Source organism: Lagopus muta, chromosome 4 (genome assembly GCF_023343835.1).
Source record: "Lagopus muta isolate bLagMut1 chromosome 4, bLagMut1 primary, whole genome shotgun sequence".
Taxonomy (NCBI): domain Eukaryota; kingdom Metazoa; phylum Chordata; class Aves; order Galliformes; family Phasianidae; genus Lagopus; species Lagopus muta.
Window position 1 is genome coordinate 39,027,505 of NC_064436.1, and position 26,154 is coordinate 39,053,658.

The following is a 26,154-nucleotide window of genomic DNA, read 5'->3' on the forward strand; positions in this document are numbered from 1 at the left end:
CTTCACTGCTGGTGCAACCAGGCTTAGGAAGGAAAGTGATGTTCTCAGAGATGCCCACTGAAGCTGCAGGTGTAGAAAGCCCCAAAGGCTGCTGCCTGTCTACCAGATCATGTATTGACAGCAGGCTGAACCTTTCTAGTCTCTCTGTATTCATCTGCTCATTTTGCTTTCTTTTCCCAGCATTAATAACAATTCAGTAGCTAACTAAACATTTTGGAAGCTAAATTATTTCTTAGTGCTGAGTGCACTGATGGTGTACATGGTGTACTGGCTGCAACTTCAGTGGGTACTGGTACAAGGAATGTGATTCCTAAGGTTTTTACCTTAAAAAAAAAAAAAAAAAAAAAAAATCAGATTTCTTCTGTCTAATCAAAATCAAGTCAGCATACAGCTTTTCTGTGATCACAGATGTACAGTCCTGAAAACCTGATTTTAGCATCATTTAACATTAGCATTAGTCTGTGGTATTATACTTCATACTTAAGGTATTAACATGCAGTGCTAGCACTACATTCAGACTGCACAGAAGAGCAGCCTTTATGTCTTACAGGAGCAGCACTTCTTTGCATTGTAGTAAGGAGGTCTACTGATGCAGCCTTTCGAAAGAGGTATAGGACTCAGAGTTCTTTCCAGAGTCAAATCTTGATGTAAGGGGAGTGCAGGAGAACCTGAACAGTCTCCACTGAGAGTCTGTAATGAAGCAACATGGTGCTGGTAGAGTCAGAGACAAACCGTTGATGTACCAAAATTGCTGACTGCAAAAAGTGATTCTATGGAGGGGTCATTAATCACATTAATTGGTACAGCTTCGTGCTATAAAGTCTTCTACAGTCACAGAAGACAGCTGTCATTTGGGAACAGCACCCTTTAGATGAATTTTTGGAAGGCAAATGAATGTTTGAGGTTACACAGATTATGAATAATTTGGGAATGTGAGGGAAAACAAAACAGCCTTTCCGGGTGACTTGTGCCACAGCCTGCGGGAAGGTGTGCCCAGGAACACAGCCTCATGGCAGCTGCTGAGCCTTCAGGCAGGATGGTCACACCAGAGGCAACATGTTTTGTGTCTATCTCTAGGTAGGCTTTAGTGTGCTTGAAAGGAGGTGCCAGGTGCAGAGCAAGGCTGAGTGTTCCTTTTGAAAGCCAGCATCTATGTTGGTTTCCTTAGAAAAGACTCCCTTCCCTCTTGTTGGCCCCCAGCTGCAGTCTCATCTTCCACTGATTTCCCTTCCGTTTCCCTTCACAGTGCCTGCGGCAAATGGGGAAGCTCATGATGGAATGCTGGGCCCATAACCCTGCGTCCCGACTCACAGCCCTACGAGTCAAGAAAACACTTGCCAAAATGTCAGAGTCTCAGGACATTAAGCTCTGATGGAGCAAAAGCAGCTCCTTCTCATGAAGACCCTTGGAAACAGACTTTCTCTTGCAGGCAGAAGTCATGGAGAGATGCTGATAAGTACCCTGATTGCAGTCATATTTAAGAGCAACTGTTTGTTTGACAGCTTTGAGGAGATAATTCTTAGCAAAATCAGCTGAATTTTGGCATGCAAGGCTGGGAGAGGCTTATCTGCCCTTGTTTACACAGGGATATACAGTTTTAGTAACTGGTTTAAGATTATGCATGTTGCTTTCCATGAAAGCCACTTATTATTTTATTATTATTATTATTATTATTATTATTTTGATTGTTTTAAAAGATACTGCTTTAAATTTTATGAAAATAAAACCTTTGGTTAGAAGTTAAAAGGATGTATATTGTTACATTTAAAAAAAAAGGATGAAACTGTGCTGATGATGGAAGCAAAGCAACTTTCTCATTTATAATGAAACTCTTGCACTCCAGCATTTAGAAAAAGAGATGGTCTGAGCATCTCGGAGAAGCTGCAGTGGAAATCATGCTGAAAGCCACTTCCCTGGCATTGTCCCACAGCCCTGTGCACGTTGGGGATTGTCCTGCTGCAGACAGAGCCTGGTTATGTCCCTACTGTCATAAATGTGGAGGCAGAATTCTTGTGAGTGCCTGCCCCTAGGGAGGTTGCATCTCATTTAGGATCACCCGAAGCTGTTAGGACACAGCTCCAGCATGTTGCTGCAACACCTCATGTCAGCTGTCATCTCAGTGAGGGGCTGGTTCTTAGCGTTCATCCCAAAGCCCCTCTTCACTCCTAGCATCACCAGGCACCAGTTGGAATGCTGCAGCAGGTGTAAATTTAAGACCATATTTTTAGGGCACCAGACGTTGATGAGCATTTTGACATGAAATTATGACTGTTTCTGATAGCTTTACAGCAACCTTGTAGCCTGCACACTAGGAGAGTTTCCACCACCAAGCTGAGACTGTGTAGCATCTCACTGGTAAGAGTTTTTGGAAGAGCCTCAGGCAACACAGTTATCTCTCTCTTTTCCTCCATCCTACAGCTGCAGCAATTACAGCCATGTAAAAACTGAAGAGGGAATGAGAGGCAACAGGACAACTAAATTTTCCCTATGAAGTATTTTTCTGTGGAAAGGTCTCTGTTCTTCACCAGATTATCAAAGCTGAGCTGTATAGGAGCTACCATTGTACACTTAATTATTATTATTATTTTTTTTTGCCCTCCTGTGTCCTGTTTCACATGGTAGTGTTCAGTTTAATTTTGGAAAAGATCCTTACAAATACTGCTTTGATTATGCTAAAACTATTTCAGAAGTAAAATAATTGCCATGTTGGATTTATCCTTAGCATTTATGCAATGCTTTTTTTTTTTTTTTTTTTTCTTTTTGGACAAAACTGATTTATTTGTAGTAGGTAGGTAAGTATAATTGGGGTTTAGCTTCAAGGATCCCCGAAGGTATTTCTAGTTTGAAAAATTACCATTTAATTCTTTCAAGCTAATGGAGAAAAATGTGTAAGGTTCAAGAGAAACAGCGAGACTTGCATGATTATGGGTGTTAAAGTTTAATCAGAGGATTTTCATTAATTAGAGTGGTGGGGGTTTTTTTGTTTTGTTTTTTGCTTTGCAGTTTCCCTGCCTGTATCCAAAAATACCAAGCAACACGAAAAGAAAATCTCCGCAAATTAACAGTAAGCCAAATCCTGCCCCAGAGGGGGAATGCTGGTTTCCACTGTCTTTAATAAATAGAATACTTGCATCAAAGAGGCCTGAGTTTGCTGCTCTCTTTGAGTGCTTTTATTTGAAGATTTGTGGACAAAAATAGTACCTTTTTGTCTTAGAGACTTGACTCATAGGGTTTCCATTAATTTTCATTAATTAATTTTACCTTTTGCCTTTGCACCCTTTCCCTTATGAAACAAACCCGATCTCAAACGGGCTTGGATTTCTTTGATCTGACAAAGAGAATGGGAAATGCTGATGGCCAGGGTTGGTCCCGCTATGGCTGGTGAGGGGGTAAAACTCATGGAAACAGGGACATTGTTCTGATTTTCATAACAGTAGGTGGTGGACTTGGTTGGTCCCACACATGGCACATGCAAGTTCAGTCCTTGCAGGTCCAGGGTAAGCAGTCACTCAGCAGGAAGCCTCTCTCCTGCTCTGTTGTATTTTCCTCAAATACAATATTTTTTTTTAACTTTAATGATGATTTATTTCTCTGAAAGTGTTTTGGAGGGGGTTTTGCTGGCTGGTGCCTCCTGCCAATGGTTTACTGGACACAATGGCTCTCCAAGATATGTGCTGTCAGTGTGCTGTGAAAGTGTGCTTGTTCTCTGAACGAGCCTTGTTTTTTTTTTCAGTCCAGAAGAAATCTGAAATACTGGTTGATAGGTTACATGAAGTGTCTATGTTAAGTGTTCGAGTTAATGTTTAGGGCTTTATATATATATATATATATACACACACAGAGCTGGGTGTCTGGAATAACTTCAGTATGTGGGTTGAGAGTAAAATATTATGGATGGTAAAGCACTAAATAAAACATAATATTTATTTATGAAAATGCATAACTGACAAATCACTGCAACGGTGCTATTTAGGAAAATAAATATATATATATATGTGTATATATAGATGAGGAGACACACACCTGAGAAAGCAGAGGTCTGCATTTATGTGAGTAACTGCCCATTTTCTTCTTAGACCCAAAAGGCTGCACTTTCCCCCTCAAATCTCCTACCCACTATAATCAATGACACTATAAAGGTGTATTTCCTAAGACCTGAAAATGGCTTAAGGCAAGCTTGGAAGTTGTTTCTTTTAGCACAGTGACATTTGAGTTGCTGGCTGCAAGGTTGACTTTATGCAATACTTCAGATGAAGTTATTACAGTTTTAAGGTGCCCGGTGACACACATTAGTACATTCATTTTACCAATTATAGACTCTTAATGGCATTTCCAGATTTGGTAGTTTCACAGCGCGCATTGATTTGGGCTTGGAAGTTGGTAGTAAAATTAATTGGTGTTTTAATGCTGTCAGGTTTGGTAATCCAGTTTTCTAATGGGGAAAATTTAGTTTAGTGACTTACTGGCATAGACAAGATGGCATTAGGGAGACAAAGAAAAAAAAATACAACAAAGAGGAAGAGAGAGATGCCACCTAGCAACTGCTATCCTTTCTCTAGCACAGAATTATTTCTATTAAAGAAAAGGTTGATGATGTAAAGACTAAGAAACTAATTTGTGTTCTTTTTTGAGAACCAGTGCCTTATTAAACCTGTAAATACTGTAATTAGAAACCTGGGGAACACACTGTTCTGTTGTATTTGTTCAAATTGTATATGGATGTTTTAACGTTCCCCCAAATAAAATTGTTTCCATCTCCCCATGAAATAGATTGCTTTTATTTCTATTTACTTTTTATGCATTTGAAAAGCACTACCTTTGGGTTTTGTTTCACTGGCTAGATTGTTTTGATCATGACACATTTTATTTATTTGTTTATATAAGATTTTTCCATGGCAAGGAAGTTAACAGTAAGATGTCGTGTGTGTTTCGTTGGCTTTAAAAAAAAATAATAATGCATCACTCCTTTCACAACCTAGTGAAGAGAGAAATAGTAATTATAAGTGTTATCAGTAATAGAGCAGTCACTTGCATTTTGTGGCTGATTATGAAAATTCATAGAAACTTGGCATTTGAATAATTTTATGTGAGTCTCCTCCCTCCTCCCATCCATTCTTCCCCAGTTTATTTATTAATTATGTCTACTTTTTTAATAGAAAGAAGGTGCAGAATGTAATTGTGTGCAGGCTTGGTTTCCCAGCCCAGTGGTTCAGCACTGTGTCGTAACTCCAATATATGTCATATATAACCTCTCTCTAACAGAATAGATAATCATAAGTTGAAACAAAAAAGACAGGAGACAGTGGGCAGAGGTTGCCTGCGTCCTATTTTTAACAGAGAAGCCAGAGGAGAAGAGGAGCCACTGCCCACTGGAGGCCTCATAGTGACACTCTTCACTTGCAACCATGTGTATGGGAACTGCTGGAACTACTGATGGAGCACCTGGGGAAAGGATCCAGTCAGCTGTGGGAGCACAGGTGAAGGCAATTCACCTGTGTAACTGGAAGGGGTGGAGCCAGGCTGCACCTCTCTTAGACCTCATTTAAGGGCTGACTGCCATTGGGCAAGGATCTCAGGTTGTGGATCCTTCATTGGTAAAGCTTTCCTCTGCGAACCTGGCATCTTCTGATATGAGTAAGCAATCATCTTCCCTTCCTTTATAGCGCTTCTCTATCATGCTGGTCCTTCTGTCAGCATGCTTTTATTGTAATGCTCTTTCCATCATATTGATCTGTCCAATTGCTATACCATGGCACACCCCGGTGGTGTCCCACATGGGCAAGGCGGCCTGAGCACCTGGCATGTGGGCCACTATTGTAGCTCACATCAGGAATGGCAATAGGAGGAAATTAAAATTAAGATACTAAATCCTACAAAAGCTTTCTGTAATCCAAGCCCAGGACAGGCTAATTATTGTAAAGTTGTGCCCTATTCCAGCTGGCCTTCAGGATCCAGCAAACCTGGCACAGAAGCTTATTGCCAGTTTCTCAACTTTTGGGCTGTTTTGGGCTGTGTTCTGCCATTATTATTATTATTTTTTTTTTTGCACAGGCCATGGTAAGCAGGACAAGCTCCTCAGTCCCAGCTGACTTCTAGCATGCAGCTGGCAGTTTCATGGGGGCCATTCCTCACCAGCACCCCACGAAGGGGCAGCCCCATATGGCCATCTCAGCCATACACCTGATGATGTGTTTTCCTACCTGTTGCTTTTTGCCATCTTTAACTGTGGCAATGAAATGCTGCCCTAGAAGAATTACCCAAAGTGATTCTTCCCCAGGTCTCTGGCTGTTCTCTGGGGGGAGATGGGCTTGAGGTGAGAGCTGGTGTACTGAACAATATAGTGCAAAAAATGCTGTATTACAAGGAGATTTTATGCACGGAAGCATTTCTTTTGAGTAGTTTGTTGATGTTTTAATTAAACTAAATTAAAGGCCCCTTATTCCTTCCAACCAGGAACTAAACCATGGAACTAAACAATGGAACACAAAGTAGTAGTATATATTTTTTTTCCAGTTGCTTATAAATATAATTTATTACCTGTTTAAAAATTCTTTCTTACACTTTGTACATGTCAGGCTGACAGAATAAATGCAGGCATTTACAAACAGAGGAAAGGAGAAAAAGGGAGGGGGGTAAGAGGCACACTCAGAACTAGTAAACCACACCTCCACTGTACAGCAATACAAATAATGCAATGGCTAGCACTTCTCCAGTAGTAAGTCTTTAGAAAAGGAGTTGCATAGAAGATACAGCAATAGGGAAATCAAAACCAAAATACTTCTTCATGTCTGAATAGCAAAGAAAACGAATCCCACAAACCCTGGCAGACCTGCAAAGGTGAGAACTGTGAACAGGAGGAAGAAACATAGTACATCTCCACGGCCTGGATCACACAGGACCCACAAGAATTGGGCCCTCCTTGGAACTTTATGAAGGTACAAAAGTAAGTAAAGTACTTTGCACTTTATAAAGGTACAGCCTTTACATTTTCTCTCTCTTCAATATTAACAGACAGAATATATGTTATCAAACAAGTTGACCACACAGATATGCCAAAATGGTAATGCCATGACTTCTTAACTGTTATGCACCCTCCTTTGACATACAGTATGGGCTCACTCTTCAGGGAGCTTTTTGCAAAGCAGACCTGTAAGATCGATGGGAGAAGACTGTTTTACTTCTCATTCTTTGTAATTTTGTTTACTTTCCAGGCTGATTTTGCTTTTATTCTTATTGTTTAAGCTCTTAAATTTATGGCAAGCTGTAGCAAGAGCCAGCTGGCAGCAACCAAAGAGGCTGTGCAAGCTTTTCTCATCTATGGGCTATTGTCCCACCAGCTGCAAGCCGACAGCTGGAGACCAGCATGCAAGACTCTGAGGGGCACCTCACTGCTGTAGGATATCCCTGAGAGACCATAGGTGACATTCTGCTTCTTCAGGCCATCTGGAAGCTATGTGGATGCTACAGGATGCTCTTGGAGAAAAGACCAGACCCAGGGTATGGTACACACAGCTATTCATTTCTTTGATGACAGTCAAGGAGACTCAAGCACTGTTAAATACACTTAACCAGCATCACAGAAAATGTGGGACACCTATTCAGTGATAGAGGTTAGTGGGAACTCTGAGTTATCGCTGCTTTTTTATACAGTCAGAACTTATCGAAGGACTTTCAGATAAAGGGATTTTCAGAATTCAGGGAATATGTGCCAAGCTTAAATAAAGCACAAGTAGGTAAATAAATGGAATGATTATTTTTCAAGCAAGGAGCTAGACCTACTAAACTTGAGAGCTAACTTCTGTGGCTTTGGTTCAAGACCAACTCTACTTCTGTGTCAGTTTTTAAACAACTGTTTGCTCTTGCAGTACTGCCTATCATCTGACCCTGCAGTGATGATACAGCACTGAATTTTGACCTTCAGCTTCCCAAGCAAAAGTTGGTCTAAAGAGGATGCCCATGACTAATTTTAGCCAAAAGCTTCCCACGCTAGATATCCTTTATTTTCACTTCTCTGTGTATGTATCTATATATGTGTGTGTATGTATGTATATATATATATATGTATATATATATATGTATATGTATATATACATACATACACACACACACTTTGCATTACTGTGGAAATCCCACCTCAAAGAATGTGAGAGATGCATCCTTCAGCATTTGTAAGTCTGCAGTGTAGCTCAGCTCATGAACTCAAGCTTTCACACACAGGCTAGGAGTGAATTGTGGTAGTGACCCCGAAGTCAATATCTCATTGGAGCCTCACTGTGGGAGAAGGGCCAAAGATTTGGTTTTCATTCACAACCCACTCATATCTTTGTATTGCCTGACTAAGCAAGCCAGCCTGCAAACAGTCATTCTGGGGCCAGACAAGATCCCAAGCAATACCTGAAAAGATTTCTGAACACTCAGGAAGATAGTTTACAAAGTGCCCTTGGCACAGGAGCAAAAACTCAACAGTATCATCTTGTTTAAAATTAACCTCTGGGCTGCGGTACCTACTTGGATAGAGCATACAAGAGTCTAAAGGTCCCCCTACTCCTTCCCCATACCACCCCACCCCCAAAACAAGAAGAAAAGAAGAACCCAAAAGAAACTATTTCAGGTAGCAATACAAGACATTAGGACTGTCCACAGCGATGGGCTTACAACACATAAATAGATTTATTCTACATATAAGCAACAAAAATAGCAAGAAACCCAAGCAACAGACATGTTTTGCTCTGTGTACATCCCAGATTCCAACATGTCTCATGAGTGTCTGCATTTCTGCCAATGATTTGGAAAAAAAGAGCCTCAGTCTCACAGAGAAGCAAATCTTGACTCAAGACTTGTCTCACAACTTTCAGGATTCAATAGAACAGCTCTTAGGTCTTACACTGTTCAGCATATGCAAGGATCAGCTATTAATAGATTTAAAAATGAAAAAAAAAAAAAAAAGACAAAAGAAACCCCAAACAACTTTTACCCCATACGCTAACAGCCACCTTTACAAGAACACCACACAAGAAGAACTGAAGAAAATCGGGTGAAAAGGACTGTCTCCATAGCATTTCTAACTCAGAAATCAAAGATTTTCCTTGAAGTCAGTAGGAATTTTATATATATTTATATAATATATATATTATTCATATCACTAGCAATCAGCATGTACTTAACAAAGAGGTGGTATGAAGGGCAGCAAAACTGATACAGCATGTGGTAGACAACTGAAAGGATAAGCACTTTAAAAAGTAGCAATAACTGGAGGATAAGAAGCCTGCAGCCATTTCCAAAAACAAATGCGCTCACCTGACATAAAATGTTAGAATCATAGAACGGCTCAGGTTGGAAAAGATCTTAAAGATCACCAAGTCCAACCACAACCTAACCAAATTACTCTAACCCTAACAACCCTCTGCTAAATCATGTCCCTGAGCAAACATAGCAGCGATGTTACAGTGATCTCTAAGCATTTGCTCTATCTCCCAGACTAAGCCCAAGTGATGGGACAGCCTTTTCCCAGACGGTGTTTCTCCAGTTAATGGAGCAGTGTGGCCTTCCTCTCAGGGCGCTGCCCCACGAGATGGCAGTGTGCCCACACCACACAGCCTCCCGTAGAACTTGACATCACTGGCAGCCAGCTGGCCTTGCTGCCCACCCTCCTCTGTGAGGGACGCCACACGGTCTATTCCCCTGCTGCACAGCATCAACAGGCTCTGCCTCACAGACTGGAAGAAATTCAAAAAAAGAGAAAGAAAATAGCTTTTTTTGGAGTGGGATCTCATGTGAGCAGTGGTGGCAGTGAGGTGTGGATCCATGGAAGAAACAAAAGGCAGCTCACACATTCCCTGCAAAGGCAGATGGAGAATTGGACAGAGAAACTGTCCCATTTGTGACCGCAGCAAGTTTTTACCAGTCCGGATGGAAGACGACCAGCTCCATCTCCTGGTGATGGTGATGCCATTGCCCCGCCAGGCAGTGATATCCTTCACTACCGTTCATTATGGATCCTCCTATGTCTCAGTAAATCCTTTTTTACAGTGAAACAGCAGAAGGATAATGCCCTAAATTCAAAATACTTTAAGAATATTACTAATCTATTTTTCTTGAAGTTGATATTGAAAGAGTAGGTCAAATAGCTCACACAGAAAGAAGTCTTGAAGTGAACCAGTTAACTCTGAGCCACTTCCTCACAATGCCCAGTGACAAAGGTGCATGCATTTCACACCTATCAAGAACTCATAGCTAGGAGTACAAGCGAGCCTAGATGAGAGCCTAAAAAAGACAGGCAAAAGAGGAAGGAGCTGAAAGAAAGTCAAGGTCATGCACCTGCCCTAGGAAAGGAGTTCCACAGGAGGAATGCATGGGAAAGGTGAAGAAACACACATCAGATACAGCTACTTACACCTGAAGATGGAACAGAAGGGAGGAAAGCTAAGACCTTCAGCTCTAAGGTGGATAAAAAAAACGTAGGAAAAGGCAGAACTGTAAGCCCTGGTCAAAGCCTCATGAAGTCAAAAGCAAGATTCCCATTAGCACTGCAGAGCACAGCATAAGAAAAAAGATGGTTAGTTGTGAAAAAAATGCCCTCAGCATCTCCCTGTTCTGGTAAAAACACAGAGGTTTACACGGGCAAGATGTGTAACTTTGAACTGGTGATGAAAGTTAAATTTTATGTCCTCAAGTCCCTGGATTTGACTGGAAGTCTGATTTGCATACTGCTGGCTAACCACTGAGAAAATGAGTGCTTTGTGATCACTGCTCAGTGTGTAAAGAAAGTACCACTGGTGTCGGAGAGCTGAGAAATTTAAAAAAACGTCCCAAGCCAGTAGAAATGTCAAATGGGAAAAAGGTCAGATGAAATTTTCCTTTAATTTTGACCAATGACATTTTCAAAGTTACCTTTAAAGGCACAATTTTGAAAGCCTTGGGTAAAGCACATAAAAACAAAACAAAACAACAACAAAAGAACCCAAGTCTGAGGAAGAACAATGAGTGGGAATATATGCATGGGTGGAAGTGGCTGTTGGTGCATAATAGCAATAACCAGAGCCTGGTCTAAACCTGGGGTCTAAACCTGGAGCTGATGAGACAGAAAAGAAAAAAATCTTCGCATCAAGAACAGCAGACAAACAGAACTGTAAGTTAAACCACTGCAATCTTGTTGCTGTGTTGTATTTAAAGGTCAATCTTTTCACAGAGCAGAAAATGAAATAGGTTTGCAGTAACAACTGATAGAAATAATAAAAAAATTAGGTCCTTTTGTCAAATTCCCATTCCACCGGCTTGCAGCAGCCAAGAGGGGTGTAGCAGAGAACTAAATGTACCCAACAGGCTAGCAGGGACCGCACCACACTGCCCATGCAGAGGGGCTGCAGGCAAAAAGCTGCAAGGCATGGGTTGACCACTTCACCACTCGATACTTGCCATGGCTTCCAGCTCAAGAGGAGAGTAAGAGATGTGCTGAGTGAGCCTCATGCAGTGGACACACAAATCAGGTACTCAGCATCAGTGCCTCCATACCCTTGCACTTGTTCTTCTGAACCAGAGGGTCTGTGTATTCGGCTTGGGAGACTGGATGGGACTGGCCAAGCAGCACCATTGCAGGCATCTACAAACCAGATTGTTTCTTGGAGTACTAGCAGACTAGGCAGATGCCAAACATCCCCACTAGGTTCAGATTACTGTCTTCAGTGAAGCATTACCAGTTTTTATACCCTTTTTGCATCAAGCATTATGCACAGCAAGGCTAACATGGAATGACCACCCCTTCTTTGCTAGGGGAGGTCTCTGGAGGGATGACAGACAGAAGGGGAGAATGGACAGCATATAGAGGAAAGCTTCTTAGAAGACCTTCAGGAAGGGGACAGTAGGTTCAATAAAAATGGGAACAACTTATCCTGTTGCTGACAAAACTACAAATAAAGTAATGATGATAATAATATTAATAACTATAATCCTTGCACTAGATACTAATAAGTAAATAATTATCATAGCAAATTCTCCTTTCTTTTTTCAGGCTTTTTTTGTTTGTTTTTCCCCCTAACCACTCTGAATTGCTATATGGTGGGATTGGATATGCAAAGTGGTAGAAAGGGTCTTGTTACACTTTGAATTGAAAACTGACTCCTACCCTATAGTCCCACTGTCTTACAGCCATTTTCCACCAAAGCTCAGTGGGGGGCTCCTTTCGGGAAAAGATGGGAATGGTATGTGTGTTCCTGCTTAGCACCCAGAGTACCTGCTTTCCAGATGCATGCCTCTTAAACACTGATATTTTTTTTGTTTGGTTTTTTTTTTTTTTTTTTTTTTTTTTACAGGTAGGTCTAGGAAACAGAATAATGACAGGAGGATCATTGTGAGACAATCAATATTCAGAATTGTAGCCAAAATCTGAATTCACCAGAAAACAATAATCTGAAATAGCCACAACCAACTGTCCACAGCCTTGTCTAGAATGGCTTTGAACAAAAAATATAGAGAGCCATGGACAGTCTCCTTACCCCTGTCCAGAATTTGATGTAAACAACATCCATAGAAACTGGGATTGTTAAGAAAGTTTATCCATATATCTGGATAGCAATAAAAAGCGTTTCCTAGGAAACTGTAAAATCCTGTACCAAGCAGTGTACAGCCAAGCCAAGAGGAACATTAGGTTGATTTATATTTTCAAGGTACAACTTTGCATGATTTCTTTTAGATCCTGTGATAATGTACAAGGAGAGCACATGTGAAGGTCAGGGCTGTGTATTTTTCTGTTTGTTTGCTTGCTTTCTTCTCTGAAATGTCTCTTATGTAACTCATTGGTCTGGGTTTTCATTTCGAACACTTGCAATAATGGGGCATTACCGCTCCCTGTATTTGTCCTTCCTGTTCACGCCAAGGCTGCATCAGTAATTTCCTTCTGCTGCCAAAGAAACGATGGTTTCGTGTCGTCCCATTTCTTCTAGCACTGCTGCCAGCATGCTCAGGTTGCCATCAGGGAAATTCTGGGCTTCCCAGAGATCCAGAATCACCCCGGTGGGACTTGATTTTGTAGCAAAATAATTTAGGTACCTGCAAAGCCAAAAGGAAATTTGTTTCTTTGAGCTGCATGAATTCATACCCCTTTAGACCATCCCCATCACCAGTCAGGGTGCTCATCTACTTTGTGATTACTCTGAGCAGTCTGAAGTTACACCTTCTGTCACTCATCTCAGCAAGGTTTTCATGAAGCCCCTTTGCACCTACTTCCAAGGAGGCTTTGCATTCCCAACATGTCTATTACCCTTCTCACCTGTCCAGTTTCAGCTTGTGGGCCAACATCCTCCAGTCATGGCCCCGGGTCTGGGGTGCATCCAGGCTGCTGCAGAGCTTCTGCCTTATTGGGAGTGGGATGCTGAAAGCGTTGGGCCCAACTATTGTTGTGATGCTGCCTGCTGAGTCCATGATGGGATAATCAGTGCCAGTGGGTTCCTGATGTTGAAAGGAAGGCAAAAGACAAAATACAGTGGTTTTGTTGCTGAATGCATAAGCGATCACAGAAGTGTATCCTCTAAGAGTCAGTGTTTTTACTTGCATGCATTAGAAGAGCAGACGCACTCTGTCAATCAAGCATTTGTTAGCTGGAAAAGAGCCAGCTCTAGATAGACATCAGACTTTTAGTTGTCTTATTTTGGAAGATGAAGATTACTACGGTCAGACTGCATTGTGCACAGCTTAATTAATCATTCTCTTTAAATAAATATCAAGCACTTTGTCACATTTCAGAGCAAATTACTACTGCCAGGGCAGTACTGAGCTCTCCTAGCTTGGGTGAAATAATAATCTCTCAGAAGTCAATGAGAGCTGGTTAAGTATTTGGGGCAGAAGCCCAGAAAAAAGCAGGAGTGATTTGCTCTCATTCCACATCTCCTGTTTGAATTTTCAATTGCTCTCATTTGCAGTGCAACCAGCCTGAGGTGATGCTGACAGAAGTAAGGAGAACAACTTTGTTCCTGCCTCTACTGGAGGGAAGCAAAATATTCATCCTTAAATGTCAATTTATTTGCTTCTCCTTGAGCTGTCCAGTTGTTTCATGTCAAACTGACTGCTGAGAAAGCCTCATAAAACCATCTTAAAAATCAGGCAATGTCCTGCATTGCAAACTGGTTGCGCCAAGCCCACTGCTCTAGGCCACAAGCTGTTGTCTTTGTCCTCCTTCTCATCCAGCAGTAGGGGCTGCAGAAGGACTCATATGCTACTGCTGCCACATCCAGACTCACTGCTGCTTAAGGATCCAGCACTTTATTCCAGCCCTTAGCATCCCAAACTCTTTTGGCCTTCATTTGGGTTGGGCACGTCACTCAGTGTCAACAACAAGGAGCAATTTTGCAATGGGCAGCCTTGATAACTGAAGTATTATTCACTCCTTCTATTCATCCCTGATGGATGGGATCACTGCACAAGACATGAATATTATTCTGTTCCCCCTGAATCTATTACCAGGCCCTATTACACAAAAGCAGCTGAAGATGATTATAGTCTGTATTTGCATTTCATTAAAGTTACTCTCAGTTCTTTCTCTTCTCTGTTAGGTTAAATTAGAGATTACCTCAATGTAGCACTTATTACAGTAATTGTTTATGATACTTGTTTCACCATCTGTCTTTAATGCTGTATAGTCCCCAGCTGAAAATGGAGCTAATAACCAAGCAAATGTCATGGGTAATGATGCACATCATCATGGCTCTACAGTACCAACAACTTTTATCTATAACCTCCCAGCCTTTCCCCAAACCAGCAGCCACTGATGTCTGGGTGACACAGAACTGTGCAGTAAAAAAATGCCTCCTCTGCTGCCTCACCTGGCAACTCCAAAGAGATTTGGAGATGAAACTGAAAGTAGATTAGGAGAATAAATAACAAATAAATGCAATAAAAGATGAGGATGTGTTTGAGGTTTGCTGTGGGAGGTGGATTAATTTCCTAAATGCATTTTGTCCAGTAGGTCTTTGTAAAGAGAAAGGAGCAGCCCTCGAGCAGGGCAACAGCTCATTTACTCTGCTTTTCTGACATATAGAGCTTATAACACAGTTCTACTCTGTTCCTCTGCGCGGGCCTAGCAGCATCTAAGGGATGACAGTGAATCACAAAATGAAGACAACATCTGAGATCCAGTAGCTACAAAAGCCATCAACACAAACACTGATGTCAACATTGCTTCACACCTGAGTGTGTCACTCACCCTCAGCTGAAATTTTTCAGCTATGGCAAAGGTGCCTCAAAACTTATGATCATTTTTCTACTGGAAAATGTCAGTCAGCAAAAGAAAAACTGACAAAAATAATAACTGCGATTTGCAGCAGTAGCGAAGTCTGGGGGGACAAGACTGTTGCAACTAGACCATCCTATCCAGGAGCCAGAAACATGTGGTGCTTCATGAGATGTGCTAGGCAATGTTAGGCAAAGAGCTCCTCCATGGAGAAAAACGAATAATCAAGGACACCATTACTGCCCTCCTCCCTCCTTGAAGCAGGGTACTCCATTCCATATGACAGGGTAGAGAGAAAAACTAAGGGAAAATGCAAGAAGAGATATAAAGCAATAACTTAATCTCTCTCTTCCGATGATCTCAACAATCAGGAGGAAAATAAGAAGCACAAAAGAGTTATTGATGGGAAAGGCTATAACTCCTCAGTCCTCCCATGTTCCCACACCAACGCCTCTTACCTCTGATACTGAGCAGTTGAGCTGGAAGATCTGCCCTTCTCCTTCGACTTGTCGCACACAGAGTTTGCAGACGAGCTCCAGGGTATTGAGGCTGAATCGTTCCAGCGTGAAGGTGCAGTGCAGGTTCCTCTGGCATCCACTCCAGATGTGGTAAAAAGAAATCTCCTGCAGGAGGAGAAAAAAGAAAAAAAGGAATAGAGTATAAATATCAGTTACTTTCCACGGTCTCATTTCAGTTGAGGACTGGCTCAGCATTAACATGGCCCTAGGGAGTGGAACACTTTGAGGGACCAGAGCACTGATGTTATATGACTGGAAACTGAGCTCCATGCAACTGCTACTGCAGATAGTCCAGGGAAAAAAACATCCATGGTCCTACAGCTTGGCAGCTGGTTTTCTTCAAACAGTGTGTCACTGTATTTCTTTAAGCCTCTAGGATCCAATGTTTTGTGATGCTCACCTGGTATTTAGCCAGCAGTTTGCTCTTCCAGAGAGAGTGGGCAATGTCATGAATGGATAAGCGGAGATTGTGGGTACTTCCCTTAAAATGCAAAGTTTTTGGTTCCTCCAACAGCTGTCCATCCATTTGCCGCTCAAGCTGGAGGACCTCCTGCAGTACAGAGAACAGAAGAGGAAAGAGGTCAGGCCGCATCAGGACAGCACCAAGACATCAGCAGTGGTCTGCTGGTTCTTCCAGACTGATTGATTTAGATGCTGTAACTACTTGTGAAAATGTACACAGGTGCTGCATGAAGTTACATTTCCCTATGAATAGCACTAGTGGATCTACAGATAATCCTCTTGCCCCCATCCTCTTGCCCCAGTAGAACCCAGGAGGGATACAGACTCTCTGACTCATGTGGGAGATAGACCGTTACCTGATTCATCCTAGGAGCAGCAATACTAACTACATGCAACTATACTGAATGCAAAGATGCTACGTACTGTTTGAATACTGAAATATATTCACCCTTTCCACAGCTCAGCAAACTGGACATCTAATGTACCTTTACTATTTTGTATCAGAAAGCTCTTGTTTGTGTAGGTACTGATGGTATGGGACATGTGGATGTGGCAGTCCTGAAACTGACAGCCTCCTGGCAAACTGATCCGTGACAGAGTTGGGTACAGGTGCTTACTGAGACTAACCATTGAGTGGGATGGAATCAAAATGAAAGTAATACGCTATGACTGAGCATTTTGTATATACAAATACCTAGATTCAGGGTTACTGAAATATTGAATGTGTAACTAAAAGCTAGTAAATCAAGAGCGTGGTCATTTTCTGCAGCTTAAAACAAAGATATGTCTCTAACAAATGAGATCACAGTGGACCACTGACAACAGAGAAACATTCAAATTGTAATTCACATGGAAAAAGTCAGTACAAAGGCTGCATGAGCTTTATCAGAAACAAATACAGCCAAACGCAGTCATATTTAATTACAAGAGCAGGCCAAACAAGCAGTCTCATGTAGCCAAAGCCAATCACATACACAGTGAACACACACCAGGAACACATGGGCACATGAAATTGGGCTGCTAGCCCAGGCTAACTAAAGGAGTCTCCTATTAGCTAAGGGTTAAACCAGCCACTCTTGATCAAGTTCAGCATCTAGTTAGCACAAACAAAAAGCCCACGCTCCCAGTGAGCCCAGCTCCTGAGAGATGCCAAAGCAAAAATGTTTGCTTATCAGCAATTACAGGAAAAGAAAAAGAATCAGGAAACTTCTTAGATTAAGGTTATTCCAATGAGTCAGTTCCAGTGCCCCATAATTACCTCGTCAAGACATCTAAAGAGCAATCGATAGTAATTATCTGATTACTATAGATCTTCATTACATCCAAATTACCGCCCTGGAACAACCAGAAGATTGGCAGCACTGTGTGTGCTAATTGCAGGCTCTCGCTCCCCACCTGTGGTCAGTCCAGGGCTGCGATACTTCAGGGGCAAAGATGTCAGCACTGCAAATTTGTGTCTGAGGTTGATATCCCATCATTAGCAGCCACCTCTATTCGCTGTAGCTCCACCAAGTGGAGGACACCAAGCAGCCCACAATTCTCCAATTTGGCTCAGCTAATTAATTCAGGGCCACCACCATCCTTTCCATCACCACTCTCGGCCCTTGTGAGCCAGGACTTGTGCTCTACTCCCTTCCCAAGAGAGGGAACTGCATAGGACATCACTCCATTACAAAGGACATCTACTCTTGGTGCACGGAACCTGCTTTGGCAGGGGGGCTGGACTCAATGATCTCTGGAGGTCCCTTCCAACCCCTACAATTCTGTGATTCTGTGATCAGCAGCACCACCAGCACAGCTACAACCTGTGTTGGAAAACAGCTTCCTCACTAAAGGAGCACAAGCAAAGGCAAGAAGGCATCCTTGTTAGAGGGATGAATATGCACTAAATAACTGAGAGAAAATGGCATACCTGTTACGGTGGTGTTTTTTTTTTTTTGTTATTGCATAGCATGAAGCATACTGGAGAAAGCCACCCTGCTACAGCCTGAAATAACTTATTTACCCATGGTGGGCCCAGTGCTCTGCCACCATCACCACAGACAGCTCAGTCACCTCAATTTCAAAGCCATATGTGAATTAAATGGGAATAAAACAGCAGGATTTCTTCACAACAGATTAGCTTGGGCAGCCCTTTCTAATTGCCTCAAAAAGGATGTTAGGGCTCTGGGACATCACAACACTCACTCTTCCACAGAAATAACTTTATGAGCATCCCATCTAGACACCATAGCCTACAACATGGTTCTCCTCATGGCCAGAGCACTGGGGCTGTCTGGCTTTACAGACCTAATAAACCAAACAAGAAAATGAACTTCATTCCAACCAAAACCATGACCATGCTCACATTTTTCATTTTGACCTCTCTTTGTTACAACCTTTTCCTTCCCAAAGGAAGGAAATTGTCTATTTCCAGAAAAAAATGTAACTTGCAGCTTCCAAAGAGCTTATGCCCAGCAAATACTTGTGCTAGTCATGCAAACCTCAGCTATCTTTGTCTTGAATAGAGTGTACAGCAGCTTGTGCATAGCCATTCAGTCTTGAGGTTAAAGTGCCAAAAAATAGAAAATTAAAAAGGATTGATAAGTACCAGATGACAGTGTTTATCTGACTTCTCTCTGCAACCCTTTCCTCACCAAATTACAAGCTTGCTTTGGAGGGCTACTTGCAGTAGAAAACCCAATAATTGGTCCACTCCTCTCCTTATAAGTTGATCGCAGCTTCTCCCATGAAAGATGGCTTTCAGTTACCCATGCCCTTCCTGATTTCTTCAGCTGTCTCTTTGAATCGGATTAACGTTACCCTGCAATGCCTCCTGCAGTTTATTAGAAATAAGCCAATAGCTCTTGAGTATTACCTAATTTGATTGGCCCAGCTCTGACTCAAATCACTATCTGTCCAAGGCTCTGCCCAGTTACTTATTATTCCCTCAGGCTGGAAGGACTCCTGGAAAATCATATTACACAGCACAGGCACCAAAGAGCAAAGCCATGATGGCTTTCAAAGCATTTCCTCATGATCAGTACAAAAAAAATGCTTTCCACTTCCTTGAAAAAAATTTTCTTATTTATAGTGAAAATACTCCTAGTATCCCACTAACAAAGCCCAGGCAGAATCTTGGTAGCTAGCAGTATTTAGGATGTAAAGGGATTGTGCCATTTGCAACGATGGAGATGGGTGAGCTGAAAAGCAAGAGCATCTCCCTGCCAGCCTCTGGGGCGTATGCCCAAACAATTCCCATGCAGTGCTGGTACAGCAAACCCGTGCACAGCATAAGGATGTTTCTGCATAGAGGCAAGATGTGAACTTGTTCTGCTTTAAAAAAGCACTTAGGAAGTCACATCAGCTATGCTTAAAGGAAAAAAAAATACCTTTTAATAACCTCCATTCTTACACGTACAGTTGGAGCTACATATTTTATGAGTGAATCTATTATAGATACCATCTGTATAAACACACATTTATAAAGAGGAAAAGGAAGCATGTTTATCTATCTGCTCATCTGTATGTGAAGGGAGTGTGTGTGTATATGAGAACAACAGAATTATGCAGTGAGGGTAAAGCATACAGTTGCAGTAAGCAACAGCTTTGGTTTATTTTGGTGCCGAACTCCCAGCACAAAATACTATACACAAAGAGGTGTAATGAAGCAATATGAAAGCAGGCAGTGATTAACAGTCCAGAAGCTTCTTTTATCATTATCAACTATTTACAAAGAGGCATTTATATGTTTCCCCATCTCTGGGGATCTGGCACTTAGCATTAAAAATACATGAATAACGAATGAAGCCTGGCATACCTTATGGCCCTTTAATAATGCAAAAATCTTAGGATTCAGGATATGATACAGGTAAACAAAGGAAAAAAGGCTGTTGGGTGGAAAAACAGTCTGGTACATGTGATCCCTTTACAAAAAACAACTTACAGCGTGGGAAGGTTAAATTGTAAAGCAGCAGTTGCTGTCAGGCTCTCATCAGAAAAATTATCTAGGAAAATAAATACATGTAGCAGAACGTCTGGTCACTGCACTGCTGTCACAAGAGAGAAAAAGCAAGTATGAGAGCAACAACTACCTTCAGGGCATCCTGTGTGTCATCAAGGCAGTAGACGCGGATGCTGTACTCCAGTGAGGAGCAGGACAGTGGTCCAAAGATGGCCAGTTTGAGACGTTTGGCTGCTGCTTTGGTGATGGACTGTCCTACCAAGGCGTACGTGCTGAGGGTCTCTGTCAGGATATGGCAGGCCTCTGGATCCAGCTGAATATAGCATGGAGTGGTGAAGTTTTCCTCCCCAACCACCACTACATCCTAAGGGAGAAAGAGGCCATATTAGATCACCTGACCTCTCAGAGATGCTGTCCTTTCAGATCTCTTTCAAGTCTCAGTGATGCTCAAAGTCCTTGCTGTCTGCATCTTAATCAGATAAAAAATATGAACAAATATAGCTGTCCTTCACTTCCTAAGCATGAAAATAAGGCCTTATAAAAGCTCAAGGAAAGGAAGTAACCCTTACAATGGCCAAATGCCACAACTACAAGAAATATCACCTGCTGTTTCATTGGAATAATCCTCTGTGATGAAACTGCAGGGTGAATGAAAAAAATACATACAGCCTGAATGCAAACAGCTCAAAATAAAACAATTTGCCTGCTACCTTCTCCACTAAACCCCATGCAGCACCCTCCGCACAACTCAAGGAGCTTCGAGCAGTTTTCAGATAAAGTAGAAAGAAAAGGTCTGCAGTGGATTGTAGCCTCCTCTTGTATAGCTTTCGTGCTCTGCACCCCATCTGCCTCATTCCCATTGTCTTGAAGTCTGCAGCAGTCTGGGCTTAATAGAAACATGGAATTAAGCTTTGGGCCTATGGCAATCAGGATACACAGAATCACATAGTGACTTGGGTTGGAAAGAACCTTTGTCCTTCAGGAGAGCAGAAGACAAGGTGCTGCAATGCTGATTACAGTGCTGGCACCAGACACAACTGCTCTGTCAAGGGCAGTAAGGACAGAGTAGAAAATGAAGAGATGCCAGTAACCCAAGCACAAATAACATGCATGTGGTGCCAACAGCCAGGCCAGTGGGGCGCATATTGGTTGGCGAGACAGGCCGGTGTGCACTGCGTGAGAGAGAGTCGGTGCCATGGGCAGACAACAAAGCAAGACCTTGCAAAGGCTGTGCTGGACACGGCACTTCTGGCAGCTGCCAGCCTTCAAAAGCCACCCTGTCCTCATAAAACCTGCCAGTAGAATTTGCCTTTGCCAAATTAATTATGAGACCAAACTGGCAGCAGGCACCTAGGGGCAACAAAGTTCTCTAGAAGATGGGCTGGAAAGCTGAATTGAGCCCTGCTGAGATCATCACATCATGCTCCAGTTAGAAAGCAAGGTGCTTATGCTGCCCAGCCCCAGGGCACCTTCCTGGTAGAGGCTCCCATCAAGCCTGCATGGCCAAGGAACACTCGTAGAGGCTCCCTGAGCTAATGGGGTGTGGAGATGTGCTGACTGCATAAGCTGAACGCAAAGCATGCTCCACCAGCATCTTATGAGGTAGAACGAAGAGAAAGACAAGGCCTATCCATTTTAATAAGCTAGATGATGTCTTGATGCTGAAGTGAAGTGTTATTTTCAGCACTATTGTCTTGCTCTTGAAGAAAGACATTAAACAAAGAAAATTCAAAGTATTCTGTAAAAAGTATTTTCTATTTCTAGAATTGTCAGAACTGATTTTCTAGTGCTCTCTTCTGTTTTACCTCTTTTTCCCTCCCAATGCTTTCAGCATTATAGTTCGCCATAGCCCAAACCCAGAGTGCCAAATCCTGTGAGGAAAACTATGCTTCATGGCACATTTGCCCCACCATGGCCCCAGGAATGCATTTCTTGGGGCAGCAGGCATCTTGCACAGCAGGTGGAGGCCAGAGGCCTGGAGACTCACCTCCCATGGTCCTTGGGCTGCCTGGTGCTTGAGCTGGATCTGCCAGTCATCCATGTTGGGCTCAGCACAGTGGTGCATGGTCAGCACAACGGGTCGTGTCAGCAGCGCTCCTGGTGGGCCACAGCTCACCACTGGTGTCAGCAGCGTCTGACTGTCTTCTATAGGTGGTCTGTCATGAAATAGGGGGGAAAGGCAAAAAGATACGTTAAGCTAGGTAGAAAGAGCAAAAATCCTGCTCTTACAGTGTGGTTTGTAAATGGCTGTGTGCATGTGTGAGCTATCCCAGCCCAAATGCTGAGGAGTTTAAAGCAGAGGAAGCACGAGTGACTTTAACTACCCTGACATCTGGTGTATGACAAACACAGCTGAATGTGCCTCACCAGCTGCCTTCCTGAAGAATAGAAAGGACAAATTCATGATCCAGAAATCAGCAAGCAAGAGCTAAGAAGTGTTCAGTGAAATCTGCACTTGGGCATAGGATCAGCCCACGGGACCCTGCATCTTCCGCTCTGGCTGACTGTTCAGTTCAAGCGCATTTGCAAACACTTCTGTTTACATCACAATTTATTTTAAGGGGATTAGTTGAGACAAGAGCAAGTACTGTTGCAAGTCTGCATCAACCAAAAGAAAGAGTCAAGAAGTAGCTGTGATCTTAGGGAATATTCTCAAGAAGGTCAAATCAGGACAAAAGCTGAACTGAGATTGAATTTATTGCACCTACTCTGACTACTGCAGATACATTCACAGGCATCCTAACAAATCCACAGATACATCCTAATTTTACCCACCTTAAGCCACCTTGAATAATCCATTAATCCTACAGAAAATGAAAGAAACTTTTGAGAAATTCTTTTTTAAAAAGCAACAAAGGCCTTTTTGAAGAGTGTCTCTCGTTCATACAAATGTTGTGGGTTTCATAACAGTTTGGAAAAATGTAAAAAGATGGAAAAAATTGAAATGTACACAAATTAGTAAATCCAGATGATACACATCTGAGGATCCTTAAGGAAATTAACTGATGAGTTTACTAAATGACTTCACAATTAAAAAGCCATGGGCTGGAAACAAACAGCTGTGGTAGTTGTCTTTCAAGAAAACCCAAAATATAACAATCTGTATGGTTATCATGAATTACACTGGTTGTTTTAGCCTAACAAGACAAATGATGCATTTAAAGCATCCATTCAGCTCCTGTTGCAGGCTATATTGATCTCTGGATTACAGGCTAACATCAGAGGTTTTTCTCTTGCAAGGATGGACTGAATAAATCACTGAGCAAAATTTGACTAAAATTTTTAGGTTCAGGTTTTGTTTTTATAAGAAACAATGAGTAGTTTAAAAATAGCTCACAATGGAGTGTATTCATTAATGCCTTAACATACATTTGAGCATTCTTGTGCAGATAAGTCAAGCAGTTTCAAGAAAGTTATTAAAAAATATTAAGTGTTATGGGAAAGTTTTTTGAAAATTACAATATTCATCTGGAAAGCTACAGAAATGACAAGCTATAGACTTAATCATCTGTTTGACCTAACTTCATCTAAAGGAATACTGACCCATGAAGAAGGAAGGAAAATACAAATTATCATAGTTCTGCAGACTGAATTACAAGCCCAGCAGCCAAAAAGAATATAGGAGAAAATATATCATGACTGATGTAAAAAATTCATGCCGTGTCTTCTAGGTGAAAAATGAGTTAAAATCAATAAGAATCTGAGCACTGATGCAAGCAGCTGAAAAAAAATAAAAAAAGCCAAAAGGTCATTAAAATAATAGTGTACTGATAAATCACACAGCTGAAAGTTGTCTCGAAGTAAAATTAAGTTTAGTCACTGCTCCGTGACAAAATTTTTTTAGCTGTTAAATTTTAGGACTCTGATGGAGAGCATGATTCTGTGCTGCAGCATTTTATATCTGATTAGCACAAGTATAAACGATGGCACAGAAGATGAAGTTAGGAGGCACTGCAGACTGAACAGTTAGTGAGGGAGATGGGAAGTGAATACAACCATAGACAGGAAAAGGAAAAGAATAGCAAGGTTTAGTATTCTTCTCCAAGTTGGTATGCTGCTGGTCTCAGTGCCTCCAAAGCCCATCTCATGCAGATGCTGACCCACCTCAGCTCTCCAAAGCCTGAACCAATTTTGAGACTGCAAGTAATCTGAGCCACTTTAAAGCTTTAAGAAGCTGAGATAATAATGAGTTGTGGAGAATCTCTCAAGTGGTGTGAAACGAGGGTAAGTGTCATTTAATAGGTAAAATCCCAGCTCTGCTGAAGTCAGTGCTAAACCTTTCCCTTATTGCTGCGAGGCCAAGATTTCTACTCACAGTGTGGAAGACAATGTAAACAGCAGCACAATCATTAAATTTACAGACAGCAATATGTAAGACAATATTGCAAGACGCAATGGGAGACAGGAAACCATGTAAATGATTGAGGATAAAACTATTGGTGGGAAATAAAATTCATTCAGCAGCTCTCATTTCTGGACTGAAACAAATTCCAAACACTTGTATTTAGTGGTAAGGTAAAACAGTGAAATTGGAAAAGACATTGGGTGAACTTACTGCAGCACAGCAGGTGTCACCTTGCAATGTGACATGGTTGCAAAAAGCAAATCTGAATTCTGGGGCAGTAGGGGATGAGGTGTCAAAGCACACAGAGCTGCTATTCCCTTTCCCACACAGCTCTAACATGACTGCAGGCAGCAGGGTGTTCAGGGACTGTGTCAAGAGCTTGGAAATAAACACCTGAAACTTGGAGGAATGAAACCATGCAGCACCACAGAGAGCAGAGTCATCCTGTGGCAACTGAAATGAAGAAAGAAACTCAAATCTCTTGACAGAGCTCTCCTTATTTCTCATTGTTTTTAATTTCCATCTTAAAACAAAAAGATTATGCCTTCCTATAGCTAATGAGGACCAAAACAGATACAGTAGACAAGATATATTATACAGGAGATATTAATCTTTCTGCTTCAAGGCATAAACCCAGCACTAATTGATGGGGTAGTAAACAACAAGTTTCCCTGAAGACAGGTTATTGTGCAGCTATTCATTACAAGTATTTTTCTTCTTTCTCCTGTAGCAGGTGATGCAGCACTATCGAAGTCAGGCCTCGACTGTTGCAACCAAGAACTGTGATTTCTGTTAGAGATCACTGAAGATCTAGCACACACTGACTCAGGGGACAACACAGAGAAAGGGACTTAGCTCCTCCAAAGCAAAAAGACCTATCAGCAGACAGGTTTAGAATTGTATTAAAAAACACAAAACAAAATCATCCAAGTGTACTCACTTTTGACTTTTATCAGTCTTTGGATTAGTTATTAGATAGGATTAGGCTTTCAGCTGTGTCAGTATGACTCCAAACTCACTTCACCGCAGTCATGGAAGCTGCCTTTACTTTAGAAAGACCTGGTCAAGCGTGGAATTCAACTTCATCTAGCATTACTATTAAAAGACACTAAGAATAAGTGAGAAGTCTTCAGATATTTTTAGACCTCATTCCATATCTTGCACTGCTCATCAAGAACAGTCAACTTTTATTTAAAAAGAACAAACTTTTATTCACTACATCCAGTCCTTTCACAATCAAATTTGTGTTCTTAATGAGATTGCTCATTTGAAACCGACTCTCTGTAATGAGGTGGACTGTTTTCATTAAGGTAGCTGTCAGAGAGCAGATGTGAGCACAACCAGAGAAATCCTCACTCGTTAGCGGGCTTCCTGGCACCAAGCATAGATGTTGCAGGCAAGGACCACAACTCTCCAAGAAATAGGAAGCTTACAATGGTGCAGTGAGCAGCATGGTTAACTTGCAGCAACAGATGGCAGCCCTTCCACACAGCTTAGCCATAAGTCAGAGGAAAGGCATTTTATTTCTCCTTTTGTTGAAGGGTCTTTATTTTTAACACATGCTCCCTCTTAAGTATCAAATCTAATATTCTCAAATGACCTCCTGGTTTGTCCAGAAGTCTGTCTACAGAAGGAATCACAAATCTGCAGAACCACAGATAGTTGG

The 26,154-nt window shown here is 41.8% G+C and overlaps 2 protein-coding genes and 1 long non-coding RNA gene across 18 annotated transcripts in view; 2 read left to right on the forward strand and 1 right to left on the reverse strand.

Annotated features, from left to right (window-relative positions):
- BMPR1B (bone morphogenetic protein receptor type 1B) overlaps positions 1-4,755 on the forward strand; it is a 235,302-nt gene extending 230,547 nt beyond the window's left edge. For all 15 annotated transcript variants that reach the window (XM_048942342.1, XM_048942348.1, XM_048942346.1 and 12 more), the window contains one exon: positions 1,247-4,755. In XM_048942342.1, coding sequence (XP_048798299.1) covers positions 1,247-1,372 — 126 coding nt within the window. In that variant the 3' untranslated portion in view covers positions 1,373-4,755. The remainder of the gene's footprint in view (positions 1-1,246) is intronic.
- Positions 4,756-5,564: 809 nt separating this feature from the next.
- On the forward strand, positions 5,565-12,304 carry LOC125691671 (uncharacterized). The gene is made up of 2 exons (XR_007376198.1): positions 5,565-5,634; positions 6,797-12,304. It is a non-coding gene; the product is annotated as an uncharacterized LOC125691671 (long non-coding RNA).
- The window catches only part of UNC5C (unc-5 netrin receptor C), a 232,771-nt gene continuing 217,764 nt past the window's right edge, over positions 11,148-26,154 (reverse strand). For both annotated transcript variants that reach the window (XM_048941227.1, XM_048941226.1), the window contains 6 exons: positions 22,131-22,299; positions 20,274-20,507; positions 16,139-16,288; positions 15,679-15,843; positions 13,265-13,443; positions 11,148-13,044 (listed from right to left, as the gene is read on the reverse strand). In XM_048941227.1, coding sequence (XP_048797184.1) covers positions 12,879-13,044; positions 13,265-13,443; positions 15,679-15,843; positions 16,139-16,288; positions 20,274-20,507; positions 22,131-22,299 — 1,063 coding nt within the window. In that variant the 3' untranslated portion in view covers positions 11,148-12,878. The remainder of the gene's footprint in view (positions 13,045-13,264; positions 13,444-15,678; positions 15,844-16,138; positions 16,289-20,273; positions 20,508-22,130; positions 22,300-26,154) is intronic.